Here is a 27,123-nt window from a genome sequence, read left to right on the forward strand (position 1 = left end):
AGTATTTATACCACTGGTAGATTATTTCACTCAAAGACATTTTTTCCTTGCTATAAGTGAAAAAATCTGCCAATTAAACTAGCACTTTTTCAGGAACTTTAAGTATGTATTTACTTTAAACAAGCTACTATATGTCATGAGGTGCGGTGTGGATGAGTGGTGAGGCAGACGCGATGGAACCAGGTTAGATCAATAATGGTGATTTAATGACAAAAAAGCCAACACAAAGTCCAAAACCAGGCAGCACTGCAGAGCGGAGACCAGGGCTCAACACAGGTAGCACTAGCTATACGAATGGACATCAAGACAGAGACAGCACGCACAAACGACTAGGACCCGACAAGGACGCAGACACACAGGTGGCATTAAATACACAGAGAGTAATCACAGAAACGAAACACACCTGGGAATGATCAAGGGGAGACAGAAAACTCAGAAATAAACAGAAAAACACAGATCACGACACTATATTTTGCTGAAAAGTTACTTATAAGCTAGTTTTGTCTTATTTCAAGTGTACTAAGATATTTACACAAAAAACTAAAATACTTGGTAAAATGTGTTTTTGTTGGGTTGTCAACAGTATCAAATGATCTATGTTTTTAGATCTGCCATCAGATCTAAAAGCATAGATCTCTTCAGGAGATCCTGCAGTTTGGATAAAATTTTAACCATCATTTGGTTTGAAATAGAAACTATTTGCAGTAGAAACTAGATCAAAAACACTTGGTAAGATTTTGTGTTTCACATTGTAAAAAAAATGTTTCGACAGCACTTTATAAAAGATGACTGTGAGGAATAATTGTAGTTTTATTTATGTCTGTGTGATTCTTTTACTTTAGTTTCACTTCATGACATGTATATGTTCTTTAGCGTGCGACATCAGGCAATCCACTTCCCTCCTGAATAACATCTCCTTGCTAAAGTAGACGAAGATTTTCTAAACGCTCCGTCTGCTGCTTTAAAATCGATGTGGTTGTTTATCATCAGAGGTTTCAGCTTGAGCCGCCGCCGATGCCAAAGTGTATTAATGCATATCTGCTGCAGATGATTGGCTTCTGAACTCTCTGCTGATAATCGGGACGGTCATTTCCGACCTCGGCTGCAGTCAGCATCAGCAGCCAGAATCTCAAAACAGATTAAACTGGGTTTGACTTTTTCTTATAAGTTAAAATTGTTAGTCTTCATTTGGAAGCAGCAACAACCTAAAGTGTTCACAATACATTGCATAATAATAAGGATAAAACTGAATTTGTGTGGTTCGATTTCTTTTTCTATGAAAACAAAGTTTTCATAGAAAAATAAGGTTTGAATATTTGCAAGTAAGTATGTGTCCTTAAAAATAAATCCAACCTCAGAAGTTAGAAATAAATTGGCAAAAACTAGTAAAAGACACATGTTAGGACATGTAATAAGCATTTTGTTCTTTAATGTTTGATAACTTTTACATTTTAGGGAAGACTAGGAGTTGAGCCACTTCTTGTTTGTTAAAAATGATTTAAAAAAAAAAAAAAACAAAACACTGATCATGTTTACACTCGTTCTGATGGTTTGAAACGATGGAAAAAATCCTGAAATAAATAAATTTCTTAAGAAATGTTTTTCAGTCTTGACATGAATTTTACCTCATAAAAATTGTGCTTAGACCATAAATTTGTTTTATTAATATATACTGTATATCATGCTGTGTCTGACCTACAACACGAGGCCATAAACTGACGATCAAAGTGTTGCATTTTAGATTTGGGCCCAAATAAAGTCTGAATGGCAGCTTTGAGGAAAGTTGGGCCATTAAACAACTTTTTCTGAAACAGTTAAGTTTCAGAAAAATTCATTCTGATTGTTAGAAGGAATGCACAATTAGGTCTATCACAATAAATAAATCAATTAATCACATGACAAATTAAAACAAGCTCAATCATTTCCATTTGCATGATTTAACTCTCTTTCTACTAAAATTGGTCTTCAGTTTGGTGCTTACAGAGATGTCATAATTCTTTTTGTTTGTTGTTTTATTTATTTTGTAAATTTCAAATGTCTTCCAGTTCCAGTGTCAAATGTTTATTATAATTTAAAGTTCACTGATCTTTCAGAATGCGTTCTTAACCATTACATGAACTTGAAAATGGTCTCAGAGCAACAATATTATCGTTATAAGATCTGGAATAATTTGGAATAAGTCCAGCAAAATCAGGGCTATAAATATGCAGCTGTAGAAGTTGGCAACCAATCTAAGGTTGAAAACTGGTGCATCTTATCCCAATCTTCCCTGTTTCTCTCCTTTTACTGCAGGCAGTATAATCAAACACAGAACCAGTCTACTTGGGGGAGAAGAAAAATACTTTTTTGGTACTCACTGTCAAGACACGCCGCACACTCTGTTTGTTTGGCGCCGCAGGGCGTGACGACGCCCTCGCCGGGTGGACACCGCCTGCAGCATTCTCCGCTGGTCGTGTTCTGGCCCGACGGACAGTTGAGCTGAGAGGCCACAGCTCCGGCCTGCGATTCAAGAGAAAGGTCGAGCAAATGAGCGCTTACTTCCATTCAGCTGTGCACGCGAATGCTTATCACTTTAAAAAGTTGATGCATTTGTTTGCAAAATGCAAAGGTTTGTGTTGCTTATCAAAAGAAAGTGCAATTATTGTGCAAATTAAAATATTTTTCCAATATTTTAGGGCGTATGTGTTAAACTCAGGGCTAAATCTGGCCTGTCAGAGCTTTGTATGTGGCCCTCTAGATTCTTAACACTAAGTGTGCTTAAATATTATGTTATCAATCAAATCAATGCAGTTTTTCTCTGTTTACTGCCAAATTATATCAGTCAGATTTGTCTTGAAAAATTGTCTTGTTACAAGTAAATATATCTACCAGTGAAATTAGGACTTTTCCAGCAAATTTTAAGGAATTATTTAGTTAAAACAAGCTCCTGTATCTTGCTGATAAGTTACTTGTAAGTTAGTTTTGTCTTAATCCAAATTTACTAAGATATTTGCACTAGAAATGAAAGTAAAAATACTTGGCAAGAGAAAGCAGAAACAATAAACAATGCTCTTTCTCTCTCCCTCTCTTTTCATTCCATTTCTTTCTCTCTAACAAACTTATTTTTGGAATTTCTTTTGATAAATTTAGGATCTGAAGAGATATCAGTCCTTATGCAGTCGGATAAGGGCTTGGAAAAGAAACAAACAAAAAATAAACTGGAAAACTTTCAGCTTCTTTCTCAGTTTCCCATGATCTTGTGAAAAACAAGACTGCTTATCTTCATCTGGCTTCTAAACAAAGTCGAGACAATCAGGAAAAGAAAACCACACTGCGGTTGGAAAGGTTACAACCTCAAGGCAAACAATGTTTTATAGCAAAATCGTGATAAAAATGTATTAGCAGGCATATTTTACCTGCCGATAAATTTTTTTGAGTGCTTTCCTACTTGAATTTAACCTGTTTGAGTCCTTAGGTTATTGCAAGTGTCGGCTCTTAAAGGGTTAATGACCCACCATCCCTCTGGCTGGCTCTGAGTTTGAATATTTACACGTGTAAGTGAGAAGCTGGTTATCAATGAACACAACACATCCATGCAAAGTGAAGTCGCTGTGTTTTCTTCAGAGACTAACCTGAGGTGTTTGTGCACAAAGCCACTTTGCTCCAATCTTGAAATTCCCACATTTATGTAAAAAAAATTAATCTGTGATCTGTAAAAAAAAAAAATGGTATCACACCACCAAATGTTTCTCACACCACCTCTTAGTTTTTCATCTCTTATCCAGCCTTTATCATTTTGAGAAACCTGATTAGAGCGGTGATAAGTTTCAAACTAAATCAGATTCACTCATACTCTACAGCAGGGAGGTTTTCCAAACTTTTCTTTTAAAAAAAAGTTTGTTTAGTTTTTTTCTCCTTTTGGAAGATAGGATTGTTATTCACTCTGAAACTTTAAAAGGATTTTGCACACTGGCTGTGTTAAGAGACACGTTTTGGACTCTCCTGCTCTACAGTTACACTTCAGGCCAGCATTTATCAGCATCAGCTTCCCAAAGCGTCTCCAACTCTCCATAAATCAGAGCAGAAACTGTTTTTAAGCAACATGTGATTCGGCTCGTTTCCTACTGGGACAGAGTTGAGTTGGATTGTCGCTGGTTACATTTACTCAGTTATATTTACTTGAGTAACTATTTATTGTACTTTTAAGAGTATTATGCGGTACTTTTACTTAATTTTATTATGACGTATTGCTACTCTTGAGTAAAATCTTGGGATTTTCTAACCACTGAGTGAAAAACAAACATGTTTTAACTAAGACCTCACCAGACAGACACACACCTGCAGTTTTTGTTAAAGTTACATAAGTTGTTTTTTTTTGTTTTTTAAACAGATTTGGAAATGTTTTCTCTTACGTGATTTCGTTATTTTTTGTTACTTACATGAGTTAGTCATTTTTTGTCCCTAAAATATCAAAATTTCCATTTAACTTTATATTTTGTCTGATTATGTAATTTTTAAATATTAAATGACTGATAATTTGATCAGTTACTCCATACTTGAGTAGATGTTTTACCAAATACTTTTTTTCACCCTTACTTCATTTCTTGGATGGCTACCTTTTACTTTGACTTGAGTAAAAATACTTTGAAGCGGTGCTGCTTCTACGCGAGTACAGTTTTTGGGTTCTCCACCCACCTACGATCATGAGAGAGTTTAGCGCCGTTTAAAGGGATGTGCGCACACATGCAGGCTTTGAGCGAAGGAGGTACGCCCTGTGTAAATCGTCAGGGTTCAGGTGTGTGAGGAATGCGGCTGACGGGAGAGCGAGGACCGAGCGTTCCTTCAGACTCGTCTGAGTCAGCTGACGAGTTTCTGGAGCCGCGTGAGCAAGAGAGCAAACTCAAACTCAAACACCTGACCTCACATGGTTCACCTGGGACATTCGCCCTCCGACATTCTCCTTCTGGTCAAGAATCTGTCATTGAGTTTGTGGAAATTGATGGAGATCTATTAACTTAAAAAAATTCATTTTAGTTTTTGGCCATATCAAAAATCGGAATGATCTTAAAGAGCCAGTTTGCCCGAATGTATTGATAAAACACATTAAACTGTTGAAATACTAATGAAAAGATAATTTTGTGGGGTTTTTTTGAAACACCAACTCAAAGATATGGTGGTGCTAATTTAGAAATATATGTAAGGAATTATGATATTTGCGCTAATGTACTGTATGTTACTCGCTGTGTCCATCACAGACTATAACTTGACATCAAGGCTGGAGCAGCAGGCGATTAAACCCAATGTTTCTGACCGATATTTGAGAAAATAAATGTCAACAAAATCTGAAAAATGTTGGATTTTGTGTGAATTTTGAAGATTTGTGGAAAAACTGGAGAGACTTATTGATATAATCTGGAGTCCAGAGGGCCATATGAAAAGCTACAGTGGGCCAGATTTGGCCCCCGGGCCTTGAGTTTGAAATTGTTTTACACAATGACCATGCCATATTATGTAGTAAATAAAAATTATCATTGAAAAGCTTTCTTGTATTTTTACTTTTTTGTCAGAAAAAATTAATTGAGTTAACACAGAAAAGCCAATAATTTTATTTAATAACGTTTCAGTGTAACTTTTATAAAAATGATAATTTTCATTATGTCTTGACAGTAAATTATGAGTCTGATCATCTGTGAAAGCCAAACCCAATTGTCTGTGTTGAAAATATAATTAAGCAATATGAATTAACTGTCTTCTTTTTGTATTACTGACCTGTGCAATTAAGAGATTACTTAAACAGAACCTTCCTGACAACATGAAGCAATCGACACACGATGCCCTGAACCATAAGAATCCAGAAAACTGCTCTCTATGTCTGAAAAGGCTACATTTCTAGAGATCTGAGAGTAAATCACAACAAGAGAAATTATTCACAAATGGAGAAACCCTGGAGCTGTCATGAGTTTGGAAATGTTTTGCAGTAAAACCCAAATGCAGGAGACGGAAGCGGCCAGTGAATATAAAAATTCTAATATGAATATGAAAAGACAAACTTACAAAAACCAAAGGGAGCCAAGGCAAAAACACAAAAACCAAAAGTAAATGTAAAAAGATCCAGCAAGGGGAACATGAGGAAGTGAAGGTTGTAGACATGAGGATCCAGCAAGTAGTGGCTGAGAATGAGAGGCTTAGGGAGCTCAACAAAAGGCCTGGACTGATGAGCTGATTGATTCCAGATGCAGGAGAGAAAGTGGCACAGGGGAACAAGAAGCAATATCAACACTTAAGAGTAACTTAGACCAGGGGTCCCCAAACTCGGTCGTGGAGGGCCGGCATCCTGCATGTTTTAGTTCTCTCCCTGGTTTAACGCACCTGGATCCAATGATGGCTCGTTAGAAGGCCTAAGAAGAACATTGACATGCTGAAAAGGTTGTTGGTACCACCAGGGAGAGAACTAAAACGTGCAGGATGCAGGCCCTCCAGGACCGAGTTTGGGGACCCCTGACTTAGACTAAAGCAGTGTTTCTCAATTCCGGTCCTCAGGCCCCCCTGCCCTGCATGTTTTAGGTGTTTCCCTTCTGCTACACACCTGGATTGAATCTATGGGTGATCAACAGGTTTCTGCAGCACTTGATGGTCATGCAATCATTTGAATCAGCTGTTCTGGAATAGAGGCACATCTAAAACATGCAGAGCAGGGGGGCCTGAGGACTGGAATTGAGACACACTGGACTAAAGACACATGATAATCTAGAACAACAGAAAATAGCTAGAAACAAGAAAAAACAGAACTAGAATCACAGAGGAAGAACAGAAGTGGAAAAAAGGCAAAAGTAGAAAAAAATAAGGACCAGCAAAAGTGATAAAAATGCAAAACTGGTACAGTGCTTAGCCAACCAAAGTTACTTGAATAGCGCATCAGTTAATCATAAAAAACAAGAAGAACAAATAAGGCGACATCACAAATGCAAAAAATAAATTAATTAAACAACAGAAAATAATATATTGAACAGTCAAAAACGATGGAGTTGGTCGGCTAAGCTGCTTGTGGAGCAGAACATCTTTCTGATCTCTACCTTTTATTACAAATCATTTTTGCAAACTCAGTTATTAGGCTTAGGGTGCAATTATTTGATCCCTTAGGGTTAGGTTGGTTTATGTTCCCTCAGGTTAAATCTGCAGTGGGGGAAAACCTGAACATAGTAATTTTTTATACAGCATTTAGAACCTCAGAGATGCTTCTTGTCTCCCACAAATTGTTCCTCACTTTGTTCAAAACCGCAAGACATGCTGTGCCTCACTATTACACTCCACAAAAGCAGCCATTAAAATGTAAATCAAGCCCACCTGCTGCGTGCTTCCCCTTTTCTGCCCCCCTAATTTAACGCACATGCCCTTCGACAGACACGCCTCCACTCATACCTCCCGTGATCTGAACAAACCCGTTTTAAAATGACACCTGGAGTGATTCCAGTGTTTGGCATCTGCTTATTTATTTTTCTCTCTCTCTCTCACACACTCTCTCTCTCTTCGACTCGTTTTTAGCTCCAGGTGTCGGTGCAACAAAACACCGGCTCCAAGACGAGATTAAAACGCATCAGCTGGCTAAAATCTGATGAATGGTGCAAAGAGATTATTTTAGGTTGGCATTTGAGCACATGGCGTGTGAAATGGAAGAAAAAAATTATTTTTAACAAGCCTTTTCGGCAAGTTGAAGCTCGACTTTCATGCTTCCATAAGCTGGTTTTAATGTGAAGTCCCTGAAGATGGAACAAATTGTACACTGGTGATAAATGCGAAGGCTGAAATAAACGCTCTATCAGATCTCAACACGGCTTTATTGCTCTAATGGACCTGACTGCTCCGCTCAGGGTTAACCTCAGGACTTGTTGTAGACCAATATGTCAAACCTCAATTTAAGAGGCTTTGAAGGCCTTCAAAATGTAACTTTTTGGGGGGAAAAAAACACTTTTAGGAGTATTTTTACTATGCTTTACTTTTTACTTGAGTTATTTTATTATTAAGTATCTCTACTTTTACTTGAGTAAAATTTCTGGATTCTCTACCCAGAGTGAAAAACAAAGCTAAAATTTAGACACACACTAAAGTTTTTGCTAAAGTTTCATAAATTTAATATTAAAAGAAACTGATTTGATTTTTTTTTTTGCCTGATTTTGTTATTTTGTTACTTAAATAAATAATTGTAATTTTAATTGATAAAATACCAAAAATGTCCACTTAACTTTACATTTTGTCTGTCTGATGATGTAATTTTTACATTTTAGATACTCAGTACTTGAGTAGAGTTTCTTACCAAATACTTTTTACTCTTACTTTAGTAATTTCTTGGATGGATACTTTTGCTTTTACTTGAGTAAAAATATTTTTGAAATATTACCTCTATTTCAAATTAGCACTATTTGGACACTGTTTGGACACTGTTTGGACACTGCCCACCTCTGCCTATAAAAGCCTCATTTTGTATTTTCTAAGCTAGAAAAAATGTTTAAATAATTTTCTTTTGAATAATGCAAGTGAAGTTTGATTAGCACATCCAGGTATTTTAGCTTTTGACTACAGATAATCAAATGTCCAGGTTCCTTTAAAAACTGTGAAATGACTCAATGGGTTGAACAAACTGGAGGCTGAATTCTCCAACTGAACTACATTTCTGCAGAAAAAAGTTATTACTGAAAACACTTACAGCCCATAAAACAGTTTTAAGTGTACTAAATGTGCTAATAACAGCTGTTATACCAAGTCTAATGATGTTATACAGAGACTTGGCATGAGGAAATGCAAAAAAGGACAAATATTACTGTTGACCCTTTCTTCTGCAGAGCAGAAAACTGTTGTTTTTACAAGAACCTGAGCCCAGACTGTGTATGCATTATGTCACTGACAGGAATTAGACATGCAACCTCCAAGCACTACGAACCTACGAACATCTTTGATTTCGCTAGTAACAGCAATAACAAGAAAATTGCTCAAAATCATGAGTGGAATTATTTCTGTTTAAAGTGGGTTGTTCCTCTCCACTGTCGCCACATGCTTGCTTAGGATGAGGACCTGCTGCACGACTGGCTCCGTTTTTTTTCTTTACCAATAACTGACGCCACATGGCAAACTGACTTCGATTGTATTATATTTAAGATCTAATTTTACCTAAATCTGAATTCAGCTCTAACATCAAAGTATATCAAAATGAACTGAATTGACTTCAAATGTATTTTGAATTTTACACCCAGATAAAAACTGCATCTGTTAGCCTTGAAAGTTTCCTTTAGCTGACACATGTTCCACAGTTGCAATGTTGGGATTTTTTTAAATATCGTGCAACTTAAATTTGTTGTAGATATTTATGTTGTCTTTTCAACAAAATGCTGCTCAGGAGAAATGCTGTTGTTTTTTTTAATATGATAGATTATATGACTAACACAAAGCATGTAGAAACTTGCGATGCTGCTGGGCAATGAGTATTATATTGTTACAAAATCTGTTCATTTTGCAACATTTGTAAGAAAATGTAGAGTCGAGTATTTAGGCTGCATCCGTGTTTATTAGATTGGATGACTGACATTTTAAGCAAAATGATACATTTGAAATTTAGCAGACAGCAGTACAGCAGCTTGGTACCGATTCATCGTGGGCGCCAGCTTAGTCAAACACTGCTGTGGGACGCCGACCCATTCTTCAAGCACAAGTTGATTAAAAATGGACATTTATCTACTTTTCACTTCCAAATTCTGGAGGCAATGTGTGACAAAAATGCTCTGCTGGGGCGTTTTTCAGTGAGTGAGTTGCCACCCCACAGCATCATACTGCCTCCACTAAATGTTCCTGGACACTGATAAATTGTTTTATAAGTTTTTTATGAATTAATTTTCTTAACACTGAAAAAAAGAGAAAACAACTGAGTTACAAGTAATCAAATTAAATTAATCCAAGTAAATATGTTGGATTAACTTAATCCAACATTAACATATTGGATTAATGTATATGTTATATAACATAAGTTGTCATGTTAAACAAATGTAAATAAATTAAGCTTGACACACTAAATTTGATTGCATGTAACAAATTAACTCATTTTTTAGTTTGAGTTCCTTTTTCTTTTTTCAGCACAATGTAAGAGAAAATCAACAAGTTTTTCAACAATACAAGAAACAATGTTGAAGAAATCAACTAATTAGCCTTTTTTTAACTGTATCCTAAACAAATTTAAGATACAATTAAGAACACAGCAAATTAATAATCAGAGTTGTCAACATCTTCTGCTGTCATCTTGTCACATGTTTGTTTTTTATGTACATTTTAGCTCGTATATTTTGTAATTGTTATATTGTTTATGTAATGACAAAGTTTTATTTTTATTCCTTTGGTTTTTACCATCTGGTGAAAAATAGCCTTCAGGCTAACGCTGTAATACTTACAGATCGCAATAAATAAAAACATTTAATTACTTTTTCTAAAAAAAGAAGAGTGAATGCAAATTTTCTTACTTTTTGTGCCTGCTTAATTTTTAAAAAAAACACATATTCCTTGTAAAATAAATGTTCTATGATGTTGAGTTGAATTTAAAACCAAGCAGAAGTCCTATATGTCAAACGAACAATGCTGAATCATCACTTCTTAAACAGAGGAAGGAAGAAGCAGAACGAGGATAAGATTGAGAGTTGCAGACGAAGGGAGGAGAGGAAGATTGAGGAGGATGAGGACGAGGAGGAAGAGTGGTCCAGCACCTATCAATATTGCATGTGCTGAGCCAGCAGGGGTTGCATAGCCATCAGTGGGAGCAGCTGTCATGTGCAGGTGATGTAGCGGGCTCCTAAATCAGGACCCTGACAAACTCATGGAACCCACCGACCATTGCTTTCAGAAACTGAAAAAGTTATCCCCTCCTTTAACCTCGGGGTAAATCACAGGTATTATATAACTATCAAGCTGGGCTTCCTCTTGAATTCCCCTCATGTTTGGAGAGCCTCTTGCTCCTGTTTTGACTCTTGTGTAAGTTTTGATATGAGGTCATGTGACTCTGGACAAACAGAAAAGCTCCTTGTATAGCAGACCATTTTTGGAGTGGCAAAAAGTGAATAAATCAGGTCTGCTTTCTGTAAAAGTCTGGTTGCTGCACAGAGTCCCCGGTTTTGTCCTCCCCTCTGCGGGCGCACATGTAACTGAGACCGGTGGAGAGCCACAGCTCCATGCAGCAGTCGGAGCTATAAAGTGTCAACCTGAATGACTGCTCTGCTGCATGGATCCGTCCTGCTACTGCACTGTCCAGCGCCAGAAACAAGACAGGTGCAAGGCGGAGAAAGCCAGAACAAAAGCAACGATTTGTGAGACTTTATCGCTAAACTGAGGGATTTTAAGGAAATGCAGTGATTTTGGTAATCTTAGATCAATAAAAGGGGGGAAAACTGTCTTATAAACATATATAAAAACTTTTATCAAAACAAATAAAGGTTTAACATGTTTGACGCACAAAATTTGCACAAAAAGTGTCACTCACCAGTCCAAGTAAGGCTGCTATTAAAACCAACTTCATCCTGTATCTTCTTTGCATATTTCTAGAAGCGTCAGCAATCAGATGCAAGATCGACGGAGGGTGAAGTCTCAGCAACTTATTGGTGAAGGAATCACGGCTGTCATCGCTGCGCGATTCTTTCTTGGTTTGTTGTCAGAGAGAGGAGGAGGAGAGAAACTCTCCAAATGACAAGTCGCTTAGAAAAAAAACAACAAAAGTAGCTCAGTTTTTAAAGCGCCCCCTGCACGTAGCTACAATCCAGTTTGAGGGTCCAGATGACGGTGAGGATGACCCATCGGGGGTTGTTCTGGTTGTGTGCGCTTTTCTTCCGCCGGGTTTGGCTGAAGCGCGTCGGCTCCGCTCGGGGAAGCAGTGGCGCCCGTTTCCACGCCCACTCTGCGCACACACAGCTGGACACAGCGTGTTCTATCTTTAACCACTCCAATTACGCTCCAGGACGCTGCTGTTGTGTAGCACAAGGCCGATTAGCTACACCTGTTGGTTAGTGCATTTTGGTTTTTTTTTTTTTTTAGAGAAAACAAAAACTTACAAGTAACTTTTCAGGAGCTTGTTTTCATCAATAAATCCTTAATCCTTAAATAAATACTTTAGTTTGTTTTTGGCTCCATAAGAGCCTCACAATTATTTGCCTTGATTTTGAGCCATTCCTTGTGTCAGAACTGGTGAACAGAGTCAAGTCTGTCCACATATTTGCTTTGAGACTCAGCCGGCCCAAGGCATAAGAGAACCAAACAGCTGCCAACAGTCCCCAGACCTTCAAGGACCTGCCATAAATGCTTCACTTATAACACAGACCACAGATGTAGAATTGTAACTGTAAGTGCGGCAAGCTCTCACTAGTCTAGCCCCTTAAAGCTCTTTCATACGCGACACGTTTCTTCTAGAAAAAAGAGGTCTTGAATCCGACGGTCATCTTTCAGTCTTTACTTAACTTAAAAGAACATAAAAATAACAAACAGATTCAAAACAAATAGAAAGTGACGGTCAAAAGACTGTGTTACTCTCCAGGTGCCAGACTTCTACAAAGAGCAAGTACTTTCGTCTTGGATGAACTAATTAGCCACTAACCAATCAAAAGGCACCATGTCATAAGCTCAAAGACAATACAATTAAGACGCTTATCTTTTTCAAACAACAGAGGAAATACACAAACACAAATAACATTTTGTATTAGGTTCCAAAAATGTATATATGGCTCCTACAGTAACATTTGTTTATTGAGAAAGACAATGCAATAAAATCAGATTTTAACAGTTTTGGTATAGATAAATTTAAGGATTTTAAATTGATTACTAAAAGTGCAAAGCTCAATTGTTATTGATCCCTACTGTGTTGTTTTTTTTACTAATAGCTTCTTCTTTCCTGATTGGCCCTTCAGCCCATGTTGGTGTCAGCCATGTTTCACTGGACAATGACCCTGTTTTAATCAGTTTCAGCCAATATCTTAATAAAGTTTTTCCTTTGGTCTGTGGTGCTCATGTTGCACATGAAAACACATTCCTATCTCCGCTGGACGTTCCCAGGCTGTTTATGCTTGAACAGATGAATGTGACATCTTCAGGTACCTGGAAATTGTCCCCAAGTATGAACCAGACGTGTAAAGGTACACAGTTCCCTGCCTGTCATCTTTTGTTATTTGATACTTCTATAATGTCTCAGAAGGAAACTGTTGAAATAAATCCATCTGCGTGTCTCCAGTTAACTCAAATAATGTGAATGAAAGGGGAAAAGTTACGTCTGATTTAATGTCAGATAGGGCTCTTTTAAACCAGTGTGTGTAAATATCTGGTTTCAGCTGAATGTATAATGTTTCCAGTCCTTCAAAGGAAGCAATCAGCCTGTGGCAAAGCTGCGGTTCTAAAGCAACCTGGTTGCTATAACAGCAGCTGTACTGTTGGTTCTGGTCTCTCTCATCTTCCCCATGATGAACCTCTCCAGAGCGTCAAACTCAAGGCCCGTGGGCCAAATCTGGCCCACCATAGCTGTTTATGTGGCCCTTTAGATTCTAGACTAAACACTAAGTGCGTTTAAATATCATGTTATCAATCAAATAAATGCACTTTTTATCTGTTTACTGCCAGATTATATCAATCAGTCCCTCTACTTTCCTGAAAATTATTGTGGACCTTCAATCAAAATCAGCATATTCACACACTTTTTGGCGCTAATAATTCGGAGTTTATTGCAGATTTTTTCTCAAAAATCATCAAAACCTTTCTTACTTGTACTAAACAGCTGCCTCAACCTTAATTTATGTCAGATTATAGTCCATGATCTGTACAGCGAGTAACAAAAAGTCACATTTACTGTCATAAATAAGTACAAATATTTCCAAATTAGTTCCACAAACACTTTGATTTTTTTTTTTTTTGCAAAAAATCACAAAAAGTATCACAAAATCCTGGAGGAACTCATGAAAAGATATTCAATAATATAATTAAATTTTAAGAATTCATTGATACTTTAACAGTTTGTGAACAGGTTTTATCAATACCTTCTGGCACAACCGGCCCTTTAAGAGCATTCATGATCTTGATTTGGCCTAAAATGAAAATGAGTTTGGGGTTTAGTCCAGGACAGTTTGCTGGCTATTCAAACACATTGAATTCCCAGTTATTAAAGTAGATATTGCAACTTTTGGCAGAGCAGGTGCCAAGACTTGCTAAAAAAATAAAATTAGCATATCAATCAGGGAAGCATAAAGGTATCCAAGATATCTGACATAAGATTTGGTCAAACAAGGTGAACCAACGCTAACAGATAACATCACTGCTGACAATGGATGCTTTTTTAGCAGAGTTTTACCTTCCACTCAACTTCCCTTTAATATTTTGGGTGCACTACTTTGTGAATAGCCAGCTACTTTGGAAATAAACAACTTGTGACTTACATTTTTTGTGGGTGTCTATCACTCTCTGGAGGAAAATTCTTATTTTATTAAGAAAAAGATTTAAGTAAACTGAACCAATGATCTTTTTTTAATAGGTAACTTAGTCTTCATTTACTCAGCAATAAGCTAGAGAAACATACTCCACTGCATATTCATACAAGTTGCACAAAACTTGTTCAGGACAGAACTGAACTGACTGGAAAGATATTTTAGTTTTTAGTTCTTGCTGCTCTGCCATTTCTGCCGCTCTGGGCTACCGCCCATATGGCCCATATCAAAACCCGACACTTTTGAAGCAAACTTTCACAATTAATCTGTTTCTGTTTTCTTTTCTTGTACTCGGTATGTTAGCGATGTTTAGTGCCTGCATGTTCCCAAATAACAGAGCTCTTTCTCACTGCTTTTCAAAAATAATTTCCACCTATTTTTCTCTTTTATTTTACAAATTTCAATAATTTACAAGAAGTTGAAGGAGTTGACACCTGATGTGGATTATTGGCCTCCTCTGATAATTATATTCGGCTTTGAGCTGTAAGGGTCACTAAGTTCACTGACTGTTTATACATTTGGTTATAAACAGCAAAATGTAACTGTTGTTTTTCACGTGTTGTAACTGCTCTGTAGGATTTTATGCTCCGAAAGCCTCTAGCAAAATTAATGTAAAAACTTGTTTTATGGCTGCACTTCAAACTTTTGAAGGGTTTGGATGTTGTTCTACATCCTAACAAGCCCAAACTTGTTGGTATTCATCGATAATGAGTTATGTTGTGATGACAGATCTCATTATAGAGTATTACTCAAGTGATATATCATTTCTAATTTTGTGCTTTTTTTTTTGCATAGTTCTACATATTACTAACAAATAAATACAAGCTCAGTCAGACTGTTGTGTGAATGTTTTACAACCTCAAAGGGGGCTCCAGGTGCAAAAGAAAAACCGAGACATCATATAGCAACTTAGTGTTTATGTAAGCACTGTAAAACAATTTAAGTTTTGTTTAACTTTAAAATGAAAGTCCACCTGCTGCCTTGAAAATGCAATTAAAGTGAACAACAAAATTCTTTTGGTTTTAACTCAGAAATTAAAGTTCATGAAACAAAGAGTCTAAGCATTGTTTTTAAAGTTCATTCATCTTGAATTGTTTTAACTTAATGCTACAATTTCAACCAAATAATTATTTCAAAATATGCACTAAAAAACTACCCTAAGCTAGTCAAAGAGCACACACTTCTGTATTATTTTCATTAAAATAAACATTTGCATTAATAACTCACAAGAGTCAGGAGACAAAAACGTGCCGCTAAGCACTCTGGGAAAAAAGTTCCCACTCCTGTCTTTTGCTTCTTTCAGTTTTTTTAAGTGCAAACCTAAAAACTCTAGTTTATTAAACAAAATTAATAAAAGTTAACACAACTTATTACTGTAAGTTTATCTTTCACAAACTCACACATTTAGGTTCGAGATCTAAAACTCACTAATTTATTTGATTTAGAGAGTAGAAGATAGTAGTCACAACTAAATGTGGCTCAAATGTTTTACAGTGAGTACTCGTTGTCATAAGATCATAACAAGACGAAGAAATCTAAGAAAGAGGAAGCGCAACTAATTTCAGAGGCCTTTTGGTGCAGAATTATGATCAGGGTGCAGCTGTGAGGAGAGAGCAGAAGGCAGAGTGAGGGAGAGAAAGAGATGGAGGAGCAAAGTGAAGTAAGCAAACTGGGAAACAGGAAAAAGCTATTTTCCATATGCAGGCCCTTAATTTAAAAGGACCAAAGAATAACAAAACACAAGAAATAAATAAACATGATCTAACTAAAAGATCGGACTGACCTAAAGTAAGATAGAAACAGAAGTTAATCTGATCAAAACAAAACAGGGAAAAAGAAAACAAAGACTAACTAAGGTCAAACAGACAACAAAAAATCTAAACTAGAAACCCAGGAAAACGCAAAACAGCACAAGATTTTGACAGAGGGGAATGGCAAATGTATAAAAATAACCCAAAGTTCACATCTGGAGAACTCAAAGAGTGGCATCTTGGACTTGTAATGTCCAGAAATCAGTAATTTAATTTAATGTTCATGTGCAAACATTTGGTATTTGTAGGAAGTTGCTGTAAAGTCGCAGCTCCGAGCTTGATTGCTACTGTACTGACTTTTTAAATATTAAAGCATCCATGACAGTGTTTGCAGAGCGTTTTTACAGCATGAGGCTTGATGGTGATGCATCACAAATTACACTTGATGAGGCTTTGATTTACAGAAATCCTGTCTGGACTAAGTGCTGTGTGGATTTACAGCTGATGAAGAGGGAGAGAGGAAGCTGCTGTGGAATTGGTTAAATAAATAATTCATGAATACAAAAATATGAGAAACCAAAACAACTCCGAGTATCAGAGTTACATGGAAGAGAAAACTTAGATGGAGTTTTTCCTCTTCTTTTGTATTTCCAAAAGTCTGAACCGGAAGTTATCCATCACACATATGGAGTGAATAGCAGACTCGCAGCTTTGAGACCATCAAAAAGAAAATCTGTCTTCAAGATTGACTTGTAAAGGACTACAAACTCTTTTTGTAAGGCTCTGCTGGCTGGGAAAGTAAGTACATATGGGAACATACATGTAGGCTACATGTCCGTCTTAGCTAGCTGACAGAAGCTATATTAGCTAAGCTAATTTTGCTAGCTCAACATTAACTGTACTATTGATATTTATCTTAGTATTACACAGAGATGGGTAGAGTACTCAAAAATTGTGATCGAGTAACAGTCGTAATGATACTGTTCATAAGTCAAGGACTAGACAAGAGCTAGTTCTAAGCGTGTGGCTTCTTTCATGTTGTCATAGCAACTCCATAGCAACTGCCACGCAACATGGCTGTCAGCTACAAAGAATAAGGCTGGGAAATATGAACGGTTTGTTGTCATTGAGACTCTCCAACCGTTACAATTCTTTTAATATTTCCTTCAAAGAATATTTATAACTGAAACGGAAAGCTTTTTTCCGAACAGAAATTTCAATTGCAGATAAAGAGTGTCAGAGTCATTTTTTTTTAAAAAAAACTTTCTCTGTTCCCTTTTGTAAAAACAAGGATGCGAAAGCAAGAAAACTTTTTTAAGACAAAGTGAAAACGTACTGGTCTGTTTTGGTCTGAAATCACGGCTGTGCATAGTGTACACTCACAGTGGCCATCTGCTCCCAGACAGATTAACAGAGGATGGGTGGTCCATGATACCTTAACTGTCCTATCTAAAGTTTCAGTAAAAGGATCTTGTTCTTTTATTGAGTCCATATATCTTTGTTTTTAAGAGGCCAAGCAAGGGAGAGTCTGCATGGGGCCCCCAGAATCAGACGTTTAAAAAGCTGTTTAATGGTCAGATCTTAATTTAAGGGTGATTGTTAGGTCTAAGTTTGGGCTGTCAGTTGTTATAGTTAGGTTTGTGAACATTTTTACAGACTCATGGTGAACAGGATTCCCCCAAATTGACTTTATTTACTGAAAAACATGAACATGTTTTCTTTGTGCATCAATGTAACCTAGAAAATGTATCAACAAGCAATTTTCCCCTTTAATGTTGGTAAATCATTTCATTATCATCCAGAGAGAGAAAGCTTCCGAGAAGGCATGTCCAAACTTCAGTCCTGGAGCCACTGGTGGACCTTGGAGACATTTTGCGTGACCCCTGACTGCAGTTCAAGAATGGCTCAAATTTGACCCTCCAGCAAAGACAGCTGATGCTGATGGACACGTTTTGTTATTTTTGAAGGCTGAAGTTTTTGAAAACTGATTAATATCTCCTTAAAAGAAGAGTTTTAAGTACTAAACAAAGTAATTGCTTCCCTGTTTTATCCTGCTGCCTTTTTGTTCTGGAATCCTGTTTTTGTTTGACTCGGGTTCCCTGTGTTCTCCATGAATTTTGCAAATTTTTTTGTTCATCTTTTTGATTAAACATTTCTTATCTACCAGCTGCATTAAGGACTTCTTTAAACAACACATAACTATTCTGTTAATTAAACCTGGCCAAATATAGCACCTATTTTTCGAAGAAAGTACTTATTGACGAGAATAGAATAAAAATAAATTCTACGCCAACAAAATACAAAAACGTTTAACCCCCAAATTTTCGAAACTTCACACCTTTGTTTTATTAACATAAAAGAAAATTGTTTTTTCCATTATTTGTTTGTCCTTGAATATTTTGTTCCAATGAATATAAATTCCTATATTAATATATAAAAAGGCTCAAAATAAATCATTTTGACTGATTTTGATACATTTCAGGACTTGTTTGATTTATAAATATTAATATAGAGATGATAAAAGGCAGTCTCTCTAATTCTGTCAATCCTTTCAGCGGTTCATATCTTCTTGTTCCAACCCACCTGAGCGATCTCTTCATGTATAATTACTGTCATTTTTCTTCCATCTCCTTAATCTACAGTCGGTCCTGCATCAGGATCATAAGCATGGGCAACGTGATCCACGGTTTTCTTGCGCGCTCTCCCTCTAATGCACTGTAATAGCTGCAGGGGCATCATATGACAAGCAGAGGAAGCCCTTGAATTACTCTGAGAGCACTCGCACCAATAACTGGAGCGATATCATGTTGTTTTCGGTGCGGGACTCTTGTGTTGTTTATCCGTGTGATTTTGGAGAAAGTTCAGCAAAACAGTCATTACATCCTGAAAGGCCCCGGCTGGTGAAGTTGGTAGATATTGTTGATCTTATTGTACGGCTGCTGTAGGAACTGGATGGTGGAGTTTGTGGACTGCAGGATGACCAGATGGCAACAAACCCAACGTTTCCCCCTGGGATTCATTCCCTCATCTGCTCTTTATTGATCTGATCTGTCTAACCCTCTTTCCTCCACACCCACGCTCCGTCCTTTGTTCGCTGCTGTCACATCATGCAGACAGGGTATAAATAATTTAATCTTTATGCATCCAGCAGAAAATAGTTCACACTTTGAGCTTTTGATTCACACCAAGAATCTGACAGATACGCTTCAGTAATTTTCCGTTACTATACTTCAGTATTTAAAAAGTATTTTGTTCATTCATATGTATCTTTTATTTATGTATGTGTTTGTTTCTTTATTTGCTTATTTATTTATGTATTTATTTGTTTGTTTATGTATTTGCTGATTTATTTGTATATTTACTTGTATGTTTATTTATCTGTTTATTTAGTTTATTTATTTGTTTGTTTATATATTATTTAATCTGTGCAGCCTCTTGCAATCTGTAAAGCATCATTTTCCACTGAGTAGAACATTTGTGGTCGGCCATTACGTCCCATTTTTGCAACTCATTGACTGAGACATATTGATTTTGTTGTTAAAAAAAACAATCTGTGTTTTGGTTGTGTTTACTTGCGTCTCTGCTCATCTACCTTCCTTTTTTAAGAATTCAAAAATGAAATGTTTAGTGGATTAGAGTCACGGCAGCAGTTGGAGAGTCTTTGTTTAACTATAACTGAAAACAAGGTGTCGCCAGAGCTGCTTCTGTCCGTTTAAGCCGCTGCTTGTTCTGTGACTTTTCTCCTAAATGCTGGAGTGAATGAGTTTTTTTTCCCATGATCTTTGTACTCAAAAATCCACAATGAATGAAGAAATGAAAGCGGTTGTTTCTTCCGCTGACGAAGCTGACCTTCTAACCTGGAGATTAAGGACTTTGATAACGCTTTAAGGATTTACATGTCTTGAGGTTTCCCTGAACATTAACAACAGCATTGTATTTGTTTCTTTTATGACACAGCAGATGTTTGGGGAATATTTTTTATTCACTTTAATATATTCATTGATGTTTTTTCAGTTCAGTCGGCCATATTATTGATCAGAGTTGGAGGATACATCTCCCTCCAAAACACTGCGGTGACAATGAGCCTCAGGCTGAGGACAATCAATAAAGTCTATTATGCAAGAAACACCCACTGGTGTGATGATGACTTCATACACTGCAAAAACACAGCATAACACCGATTAATTTAACTCTAGTTTCTAGTGAAAATATCTTAGTACACTTAAAATAACGCTAAACTAAATTACAAATATGTTTTCAGAAAGATATTGGAGTTTGTTTTAAGTCTAACTGCTCAATACTGTTGAAAAATTACTATAGTTATTGGCAGATTATTTCATTGTGACATGGGAAGAGTGTCTTGTTATAAGCAAACTAATTTGTCAATGGAGCTAATACGTTTTCATCAATATTAAGGAATTATCAGTCTTCTTTATCTTGCTGAAAACTTGCTTCTATCATCCATCCATTTTCTGTTCACCCTTGTCCCTAATGGGGTCGGGAGGGTTGCTGGTGCCCATCTCCAGCTACGTTCCGGGCGAGAGGCAGGGTACACCCTGGACAGGTCGCCAGTCTGTTGCAGGGCAACACAGAGACATACAGGACAAACAACCATGCACACACACACTCACACCTAGGGAGAATTTAGAGAAACCAATTGACCTGACAGTCATGTTTTTGGACTGTGGGAGGAAGCCGGAGTACCCGGAGAGAACCCACGCATGCACAGGGAGAACATGCAAACTCCATGCAGAAAGACCCCGGCCGGGAATCGAACCCAGGACCTTCTTGCTGCAAGGCAACAGTGCTACCAACTGCGCCACTGTGCAGCCCAACTTGCTTCTAATTTTTTTTTTTTTTGTCTTTATTTTAGTGTACTAAGATATTTTCACCAAAAACAAGACCATATTTGCTTGGTAAGATTTTGTGCTTTTGCAGGGTAGAACTTTTAATGAGAGCCTAAAAACAATATTTTCAGATATTTTGCTTTAAACTCTAAACATTTTTTTTTCACCGTTAGAATGGGTGTTGGGTTTATTCTTCAAATAAACTCTGAGAGAATCACAAGGACACAAAAACTTGTCTTTTGCAAAAGGGGAGACACGTGCCAGAGTTAGCTGCATCAGACGAGTTAACTCCAACAGGCCAACTCCAACGGGGGCTTTCAGCTCTTCAATATTTATTCACTTCTAAGCATAGGCGTGTCCTCATAGTGATAATTCAACAGCACAGGCAAATACAGGAAAATACATTCCATATATGGTAACTCTTTAAGACAGCTTAGGTTTGCACAGGATGTTACCTGTTTTTGTACACAGCTGTGAAAGTGTCTGCATATTGTCTGGAAACATCTTTAACAGGAAATCACATGTTGCAGAAGTATAAAAACAGCCGATACATCAGTGAATAAATGGTAAAAAGTACCAATTCCCTACCACATTCTTTTCAGATAGTTTGCTTTAAACTCTAAACATTTCTCCCTTTTTGCACTGTTAAAATGAGAACATGCCGTAGCAGCAAGAAATGACTTCTAGAAAGAAACTTCTATATCAAAAGTAATTCATATTTCAAATTTGAGAAACAATGAGTTAATTATTTGAATAGTGTAACACAGGGGTACAGTACACGGGTAGATCTGTGATGCTGTGGGCCGATTTCTCTTCAAAAACTCTGCTAATGCAGTGTGTGGCAGCATGGTTGGATGAAATTACTGAGTGTTTTTTATTCACCTTCAACCCTCTTCAATGGCCATCTCACTCCTCTGTGCTGTAGTTTAAACTACTGACAAAAGTGTTTTCTTTAAGCTGATGCTTTGCGTCCTTGAAAAGAAAAATCCCCCAAACAATTTGGATTTGTTTAGAGTTGTTTTGCTTATTTCTATCTTCAAATTGAAGGTGACTTCCAGCATCAGAGGTTAAAAACTAAATAATTATCCCCTAGCAAAAAATTTCTTTCAACAGGACAAACAGCAGAAAGACTCCAAAATGAATCATTTGTGAATAACAGTTGAACGTCTGTCCACACATTTGTACAAATCTGAGGTCATTCATTCCCCACAGGCTGGAATCTGTCAGCAATGTCCACAAAACAAAACATATAATAAACTAAAATTTGTTGAAGGTCTACTGATGCTTTGTTCAGTGTTTACCGAATTTAGAGACAAGCAAAGACACTTCACCTCATATCATAGGAAAAGAGGCATTAAGGTTAAATAAGTTAGTTTGTATCACCAGCAAACTTCATTATTGGATCAAATAAATAAATACTTAATGCTCATTTTGATGAAAATGTGCAGACTTCAGTTTTATGGAATGCAGTATTTCTAAATATCTTCACTCAAAAGCCAAGAAAATGAAATAATTAGGATAACTGATCTTCTAATATAAACGTAAAGCAGAAAAATCTCAAAACCATCCGATTCTGTCCCCTGGTGGTGAACATCTGTTCATACTCGTAGTTGAGCTTTACACTGGAGGACTGTTAGAAATCTTTTGTTTTAAATGATTATCAAAGTATGTAAAGCAAACATGCGACCATGTTGTGATATGTTTTTAAACAATTCTGGGTAAGGTTGTTAACAGGACAAAACGGACTAGTTACAGCAATGTAGTTAGCAGCGCACATGAACGAACTAGAGTAGCGAGCATCGATAGCGAGCTTCATCTAGCTATCCATCTATCTATCTAGCTAATCTAATCATCTTCTATCTATCTATCTATCTATCTATCTATCTATCTATCTATCTATCTATCTATCTATCTATCTATCTATCTATCTATCTATCTATCTATCTATCTATCTATCTATCTATCTATCTATCTATCTATCTATCTATCTATCTATCTATCTATCTATCTATCTATCTATCTATCTATCTATCTATCTATCTATCTATCTATCTATCTATCTATCTATCTATCTATCTATCTATCTATCTATCTATCTATCTATCTATCTATCTATCTATCTATCTATCTATCTATCTATATATCTATATATACTGTATCTATATATATGTGTGTGTAGCCTTAGAAACTAAACACAAAGGAATGAGCTGATTCATTATTGTTATTCTAACAATAATGAACACAAATAAATGAACTGAGTATAGCCAGACCAATAAGCAAAAATAAGCAGCAAGAAAAGACTTAAAACCAAAACACATACATATGTGGATCTTGACTCCAGCTCCAAGCACATATGGATAAAGAAATGCAAACATGGCATCTGCATCTTAACTCTAGTTTATGTCTTTTTCATTAAATATCTTACTTTGATTTTTCTGTAATATTAAAAGCAGTTAGCAGTCTGTTATCTTGACTTTTCCAAACCAAAAACAGACAAAATGGTTTGTAAATGTTTGAAAATTGGTTGACAGCTCAAGTTAATTAACTTTTGTTTTCTTCCTAAACACACCAAATAAGGGCTGGAGGCAAAACATGTTTTCTACCATCGAATTTTTTTTTTTTTTTCACGCTCAAGTCATATTAAACTGATGTGATGAAGCGACTGACATCCAAAGCACCTGCAGGCCCATATAAGGTGAAGAGTCATCTTGATAGCCAGAGTCAAACCTGGAGGACTGGGAGCATCAGCGTCGCCTCTGGAAACGATCTTTCTTCTTCCTGACTGGACGAAGCGGCGGGAGGGTCAGTGGTGTCACTGGCCCCTATAAACACTGCTTTGAGATTAATTGACACAGACCATAATGTTAATGACTCTTGAACCCGCAGCGCCACAGCTTGTAGGATACTGCTGGTGTCCTCTGCAATCACCTCGTGCACGAATTAGTGTAAACACCCGGACATGTAAAGAAACTATTTGGAGCTCTGCAGCTGCCAAATCATGCACTTGGTTCAGTTTCCGTTTTGCTTAAAGCAGCGTAGTTTTACACTGTAACATAAGGTCAAGTCCAGTTTGCTTAAAAAGCAGATTTTAAAGTTGAAGAAGTTGGACTTCAACTTTAGTCCAGCTTGAAGAAGTTGGATTTCTTCAACTGTAAACTGTGTAAAATATAGCAAATAAATATAAAAACTAAACATCGAGCTGAAGGCGACTGGGAGTATATTTCCTTTGAACAGACTTAAAAATAAGAATTTATTTAATTTGCTTTATTTATTTGATTAAGACATTACCCCAATTCATGGCAGTGTAATTGTGCAGGAATTAGCACATTAGATCCGTTTCATCCTTTGTCCCAAGACAAAAAAAACACCTCACTATCCAATTCATAGGACAGAACACAGTATACAGTTATATTAAAATAAATTTAAAAAAAAAACAACAAAAGAAAGCATTTACACAAGAAATTAATAGAAAACAGACAGAAACAATGCCATTGTCTTACTAAAATAATGACCTAAGTCAATTTTTACCAAAAGGAACTTTTCATTTTTGGCAAATAAATATTACTCCGGCCATTATTTTCAGAAGGTGACAATATAAACTGGGATAGATACCGGATAGAAAAACCCTCCTCAATAAGCAGTGGGAGGCATAAATGGTTACATAACTGGTTTACTTTAAACCAGTGCTTTAGTTTCTGCTGTCTCTGAAATATGCTGGTAGTCTGTTCCATGAATGTGCGCCTTGAGGTGTCTAACAAGTAACACACACCAAGTTTAAAGTGTAAGCTTTAGCAAAGTATTTAAAAAAACAACAATCAGGTTACAATGGTAACCTGATTTATGATTTGTGTGTGTGTGTGTGGGGGGGTGTGTGTATGTGTGTGTGATAGAAAGTAAGTTTAAAAAAGGTGAAAATGATACAGAGAGACAAGACCATTTAAGCATTTCTGAGCCAAAAGACGGATATTAAAATCAATTCTGTTTCACACATTGGGCCAATTAACAGATAAAATTGTTAACAAAATATTCTTAGTTAACAAAACCATCAGAAGCAGGTGGAGTGGAAGTGAGGTCTGGCAACACATAATCTCCAATAACAGCGGCGATGTGACAAAAGCATTTTGCCTTAAAATAACTGACTCACGGCTTTCTCCTCCCCCTTTCTCCTCCTTCTGTCTACTTTAAATAAAAGAAAGTTTCTGCTAAATAAGCTCAGCTGTTTACTAAATCGTAAATTAGGGACTTTTATTACCCTCATAACGGTAGCATCCCGCCAGAGGAAGGAGATGCAGCGTTTTCACAGAATAAACCCATATAGTTAAAAAATGCAGAGTGCCAAGAACAAACGGAGGAAAAAGAAGCTCTGGAGTGAACAGAACATGTTTAAATTTCATACAGAAATATTTCTCACTGAGGTATGGAAGTAGCTAATCCAGCGTTAGACTTTTGATTCCAACCCAAAGCAGCAGACGAGTGATATAAATGCTTTTCACTGCAAAAACACAAAATCACAACAAAAGAGCATTTTTAAATATATTAGTACACTTGAAATAAGACAAAACTGACTTGAAATTAACTTTAACTTAAAATATAGGAACTTGTTTTAAGTTAATAATTCCTTAATATGATAATATTAATGATGATAAAGTAGATAGAAGTGAAATGATTTACCAGTGGAAATAGTATGTTTGACTTAAAACAAGCTCTTATATCTGGCTAAGAAGTTAATTTCAAGTTAATTTTGTCTTATTTCAAGTGCACTAGAAACTAGATCAAAATTACTTGGTAAAATGTGATTTTGTTGCTTTGTCAACAGTATTAAATGCTGTCGTTAGATCTAAAAGCATAGAGCTCCAGGAGTTCCTGTAGTTTGGATAAAATTTTAACCATAATTTACTTTGAAATAATGATCTGCTTACAGAAGCATCTGCAGTAACCTCAAATTGACTGTTACGTGTTTTCAAAAAACATTTCTGACTAATAACTGGTCAAGGAAAGTCCAGTTCTTAAAATACTACTTTACAGAATACAACTTCTGAAAACAATAATTTGTACATTTCGGGGAAATTGTCCAACAGATAAGACTGTAACAATTCTTTGAAAACAGTTTATTAAATCGGTTTTTATGCAAACACTGTAAAAAATAAAAATAAAAGGCCACAGTGAAACAATGTCTCCTGTCTAGATTTAATATTTGTTGACGGTCTGCAGGGGTGGATGACATGCTGCTATGTGCTACAAGCAATTTCCTGTGATTCAACAGGAGATGCAGGCCAGGATTTGGGACACAGTGGCCACTGACCTGTCGCTTGGCACTTTGAAGGAGCACACAAAGCGCAGCACGCATTTCTGTTTACAGTAGAAGGGAGTGGCTATTATAAATTACTGCAAGACAGTCAGTCAAGAATTAAACAAGGTTTATAAAGAATTAAACAGTTTATAAAAGACTTAAGAGGGCAACACCTCAGGCACAGAGAGGAAAAACGCAACAAACATAAACAAGTGTAATGAGATCACGCTCCATTGCCAAGGGCAACGGCGTTGTGTTTCACAGGTGACTGAAAACTGTGTGACTAGCAGAAAGATCAAAATATATAATCGGAGTTGATTTCTGACTGTCAAGATGAGAACCAACAGATTTACTTTCACAGGTGGAGCATTACAGTGATACTTATTTGAGTTTATTTCAAATGTAATGGACACAGATATAAATATACAGATCTAAACAAATAAACAGAAATAGATAAAATGGCAATTTTAAATTTTATGTTAGCTAAAGGAATGCACATCTATGCTTTATTTCTTTCATTTTTCTGGTATTCTCTAAAGCTATGCTTGTATAAAAAAGTAACCGATAAATATGAGTATTTAAGATAAAGCAACATTGTTAGGAAGTAAAAATTAGAAAAAAAGAGGAAGAGAAAGAAGGAAGGGACTATTCCTGTCTTTGGATGTGCAGAGCTGAACTGACGTTATTCTGATTTTTTGTCAAATCAAATTGTTTTTTTCTTGCCGTGGTCGTTCACATTTCCAAATATACCTTTATACCTACAGTATATCTAA

The 27,123-nt window shown here is 36.5% G+C and overlaps 1 protein-coding gene across 1 annotated transcript in view; it reads right to left on the reverse strand.

Annotated features, from left to right (window-relative positions):
- Nucleotides 1-11,888, reverse strand: part of LOC102224526 (tumor necrosis factor receptor superfamily member 16-like) — a 45,176-nt gene extending 33,288 nt beyond the window's left edge. The window contains exons 1-2 of the mRNA XM_023341477.1: nucleotides 11,489-11,888; nucleotides 2,358-2,499 (exon numbers count right to left, since the gene is read on the reverse strand). Of these exons, the coding sequence (XP_023197245.1) occupies nucleotides 2,358-2,499; nucleotides 11,489-11,542 (196 nt within the window). The 5' untranslated portion in view covers nucleotides 11,543-11,888. The remainder of the gene's footprint in view (nucleotides 1-2,357; nucleotides 2,500-11,488) is intronic.
- Between the last annotated feature and the right edge of the window lie 15,235 nt (nucleotides 11,889-27,123).

This window comes from Xiphophorus maculatus, chromosome 10 (genome assembly GCF_002775205.1).
Source record: "Xiphophorus maculatus strain JP 163 A chromosome 10, X_maculatus-5.0-male, whole genome shotgun sequence".
NCBI classification, from domain to species: Eukaryota; Metazoa; Chordata; class Actinopteri; order Cyprinodontiformes; family Poeciliidae; genus Xiphophorus; species Xiphophorus maculatus.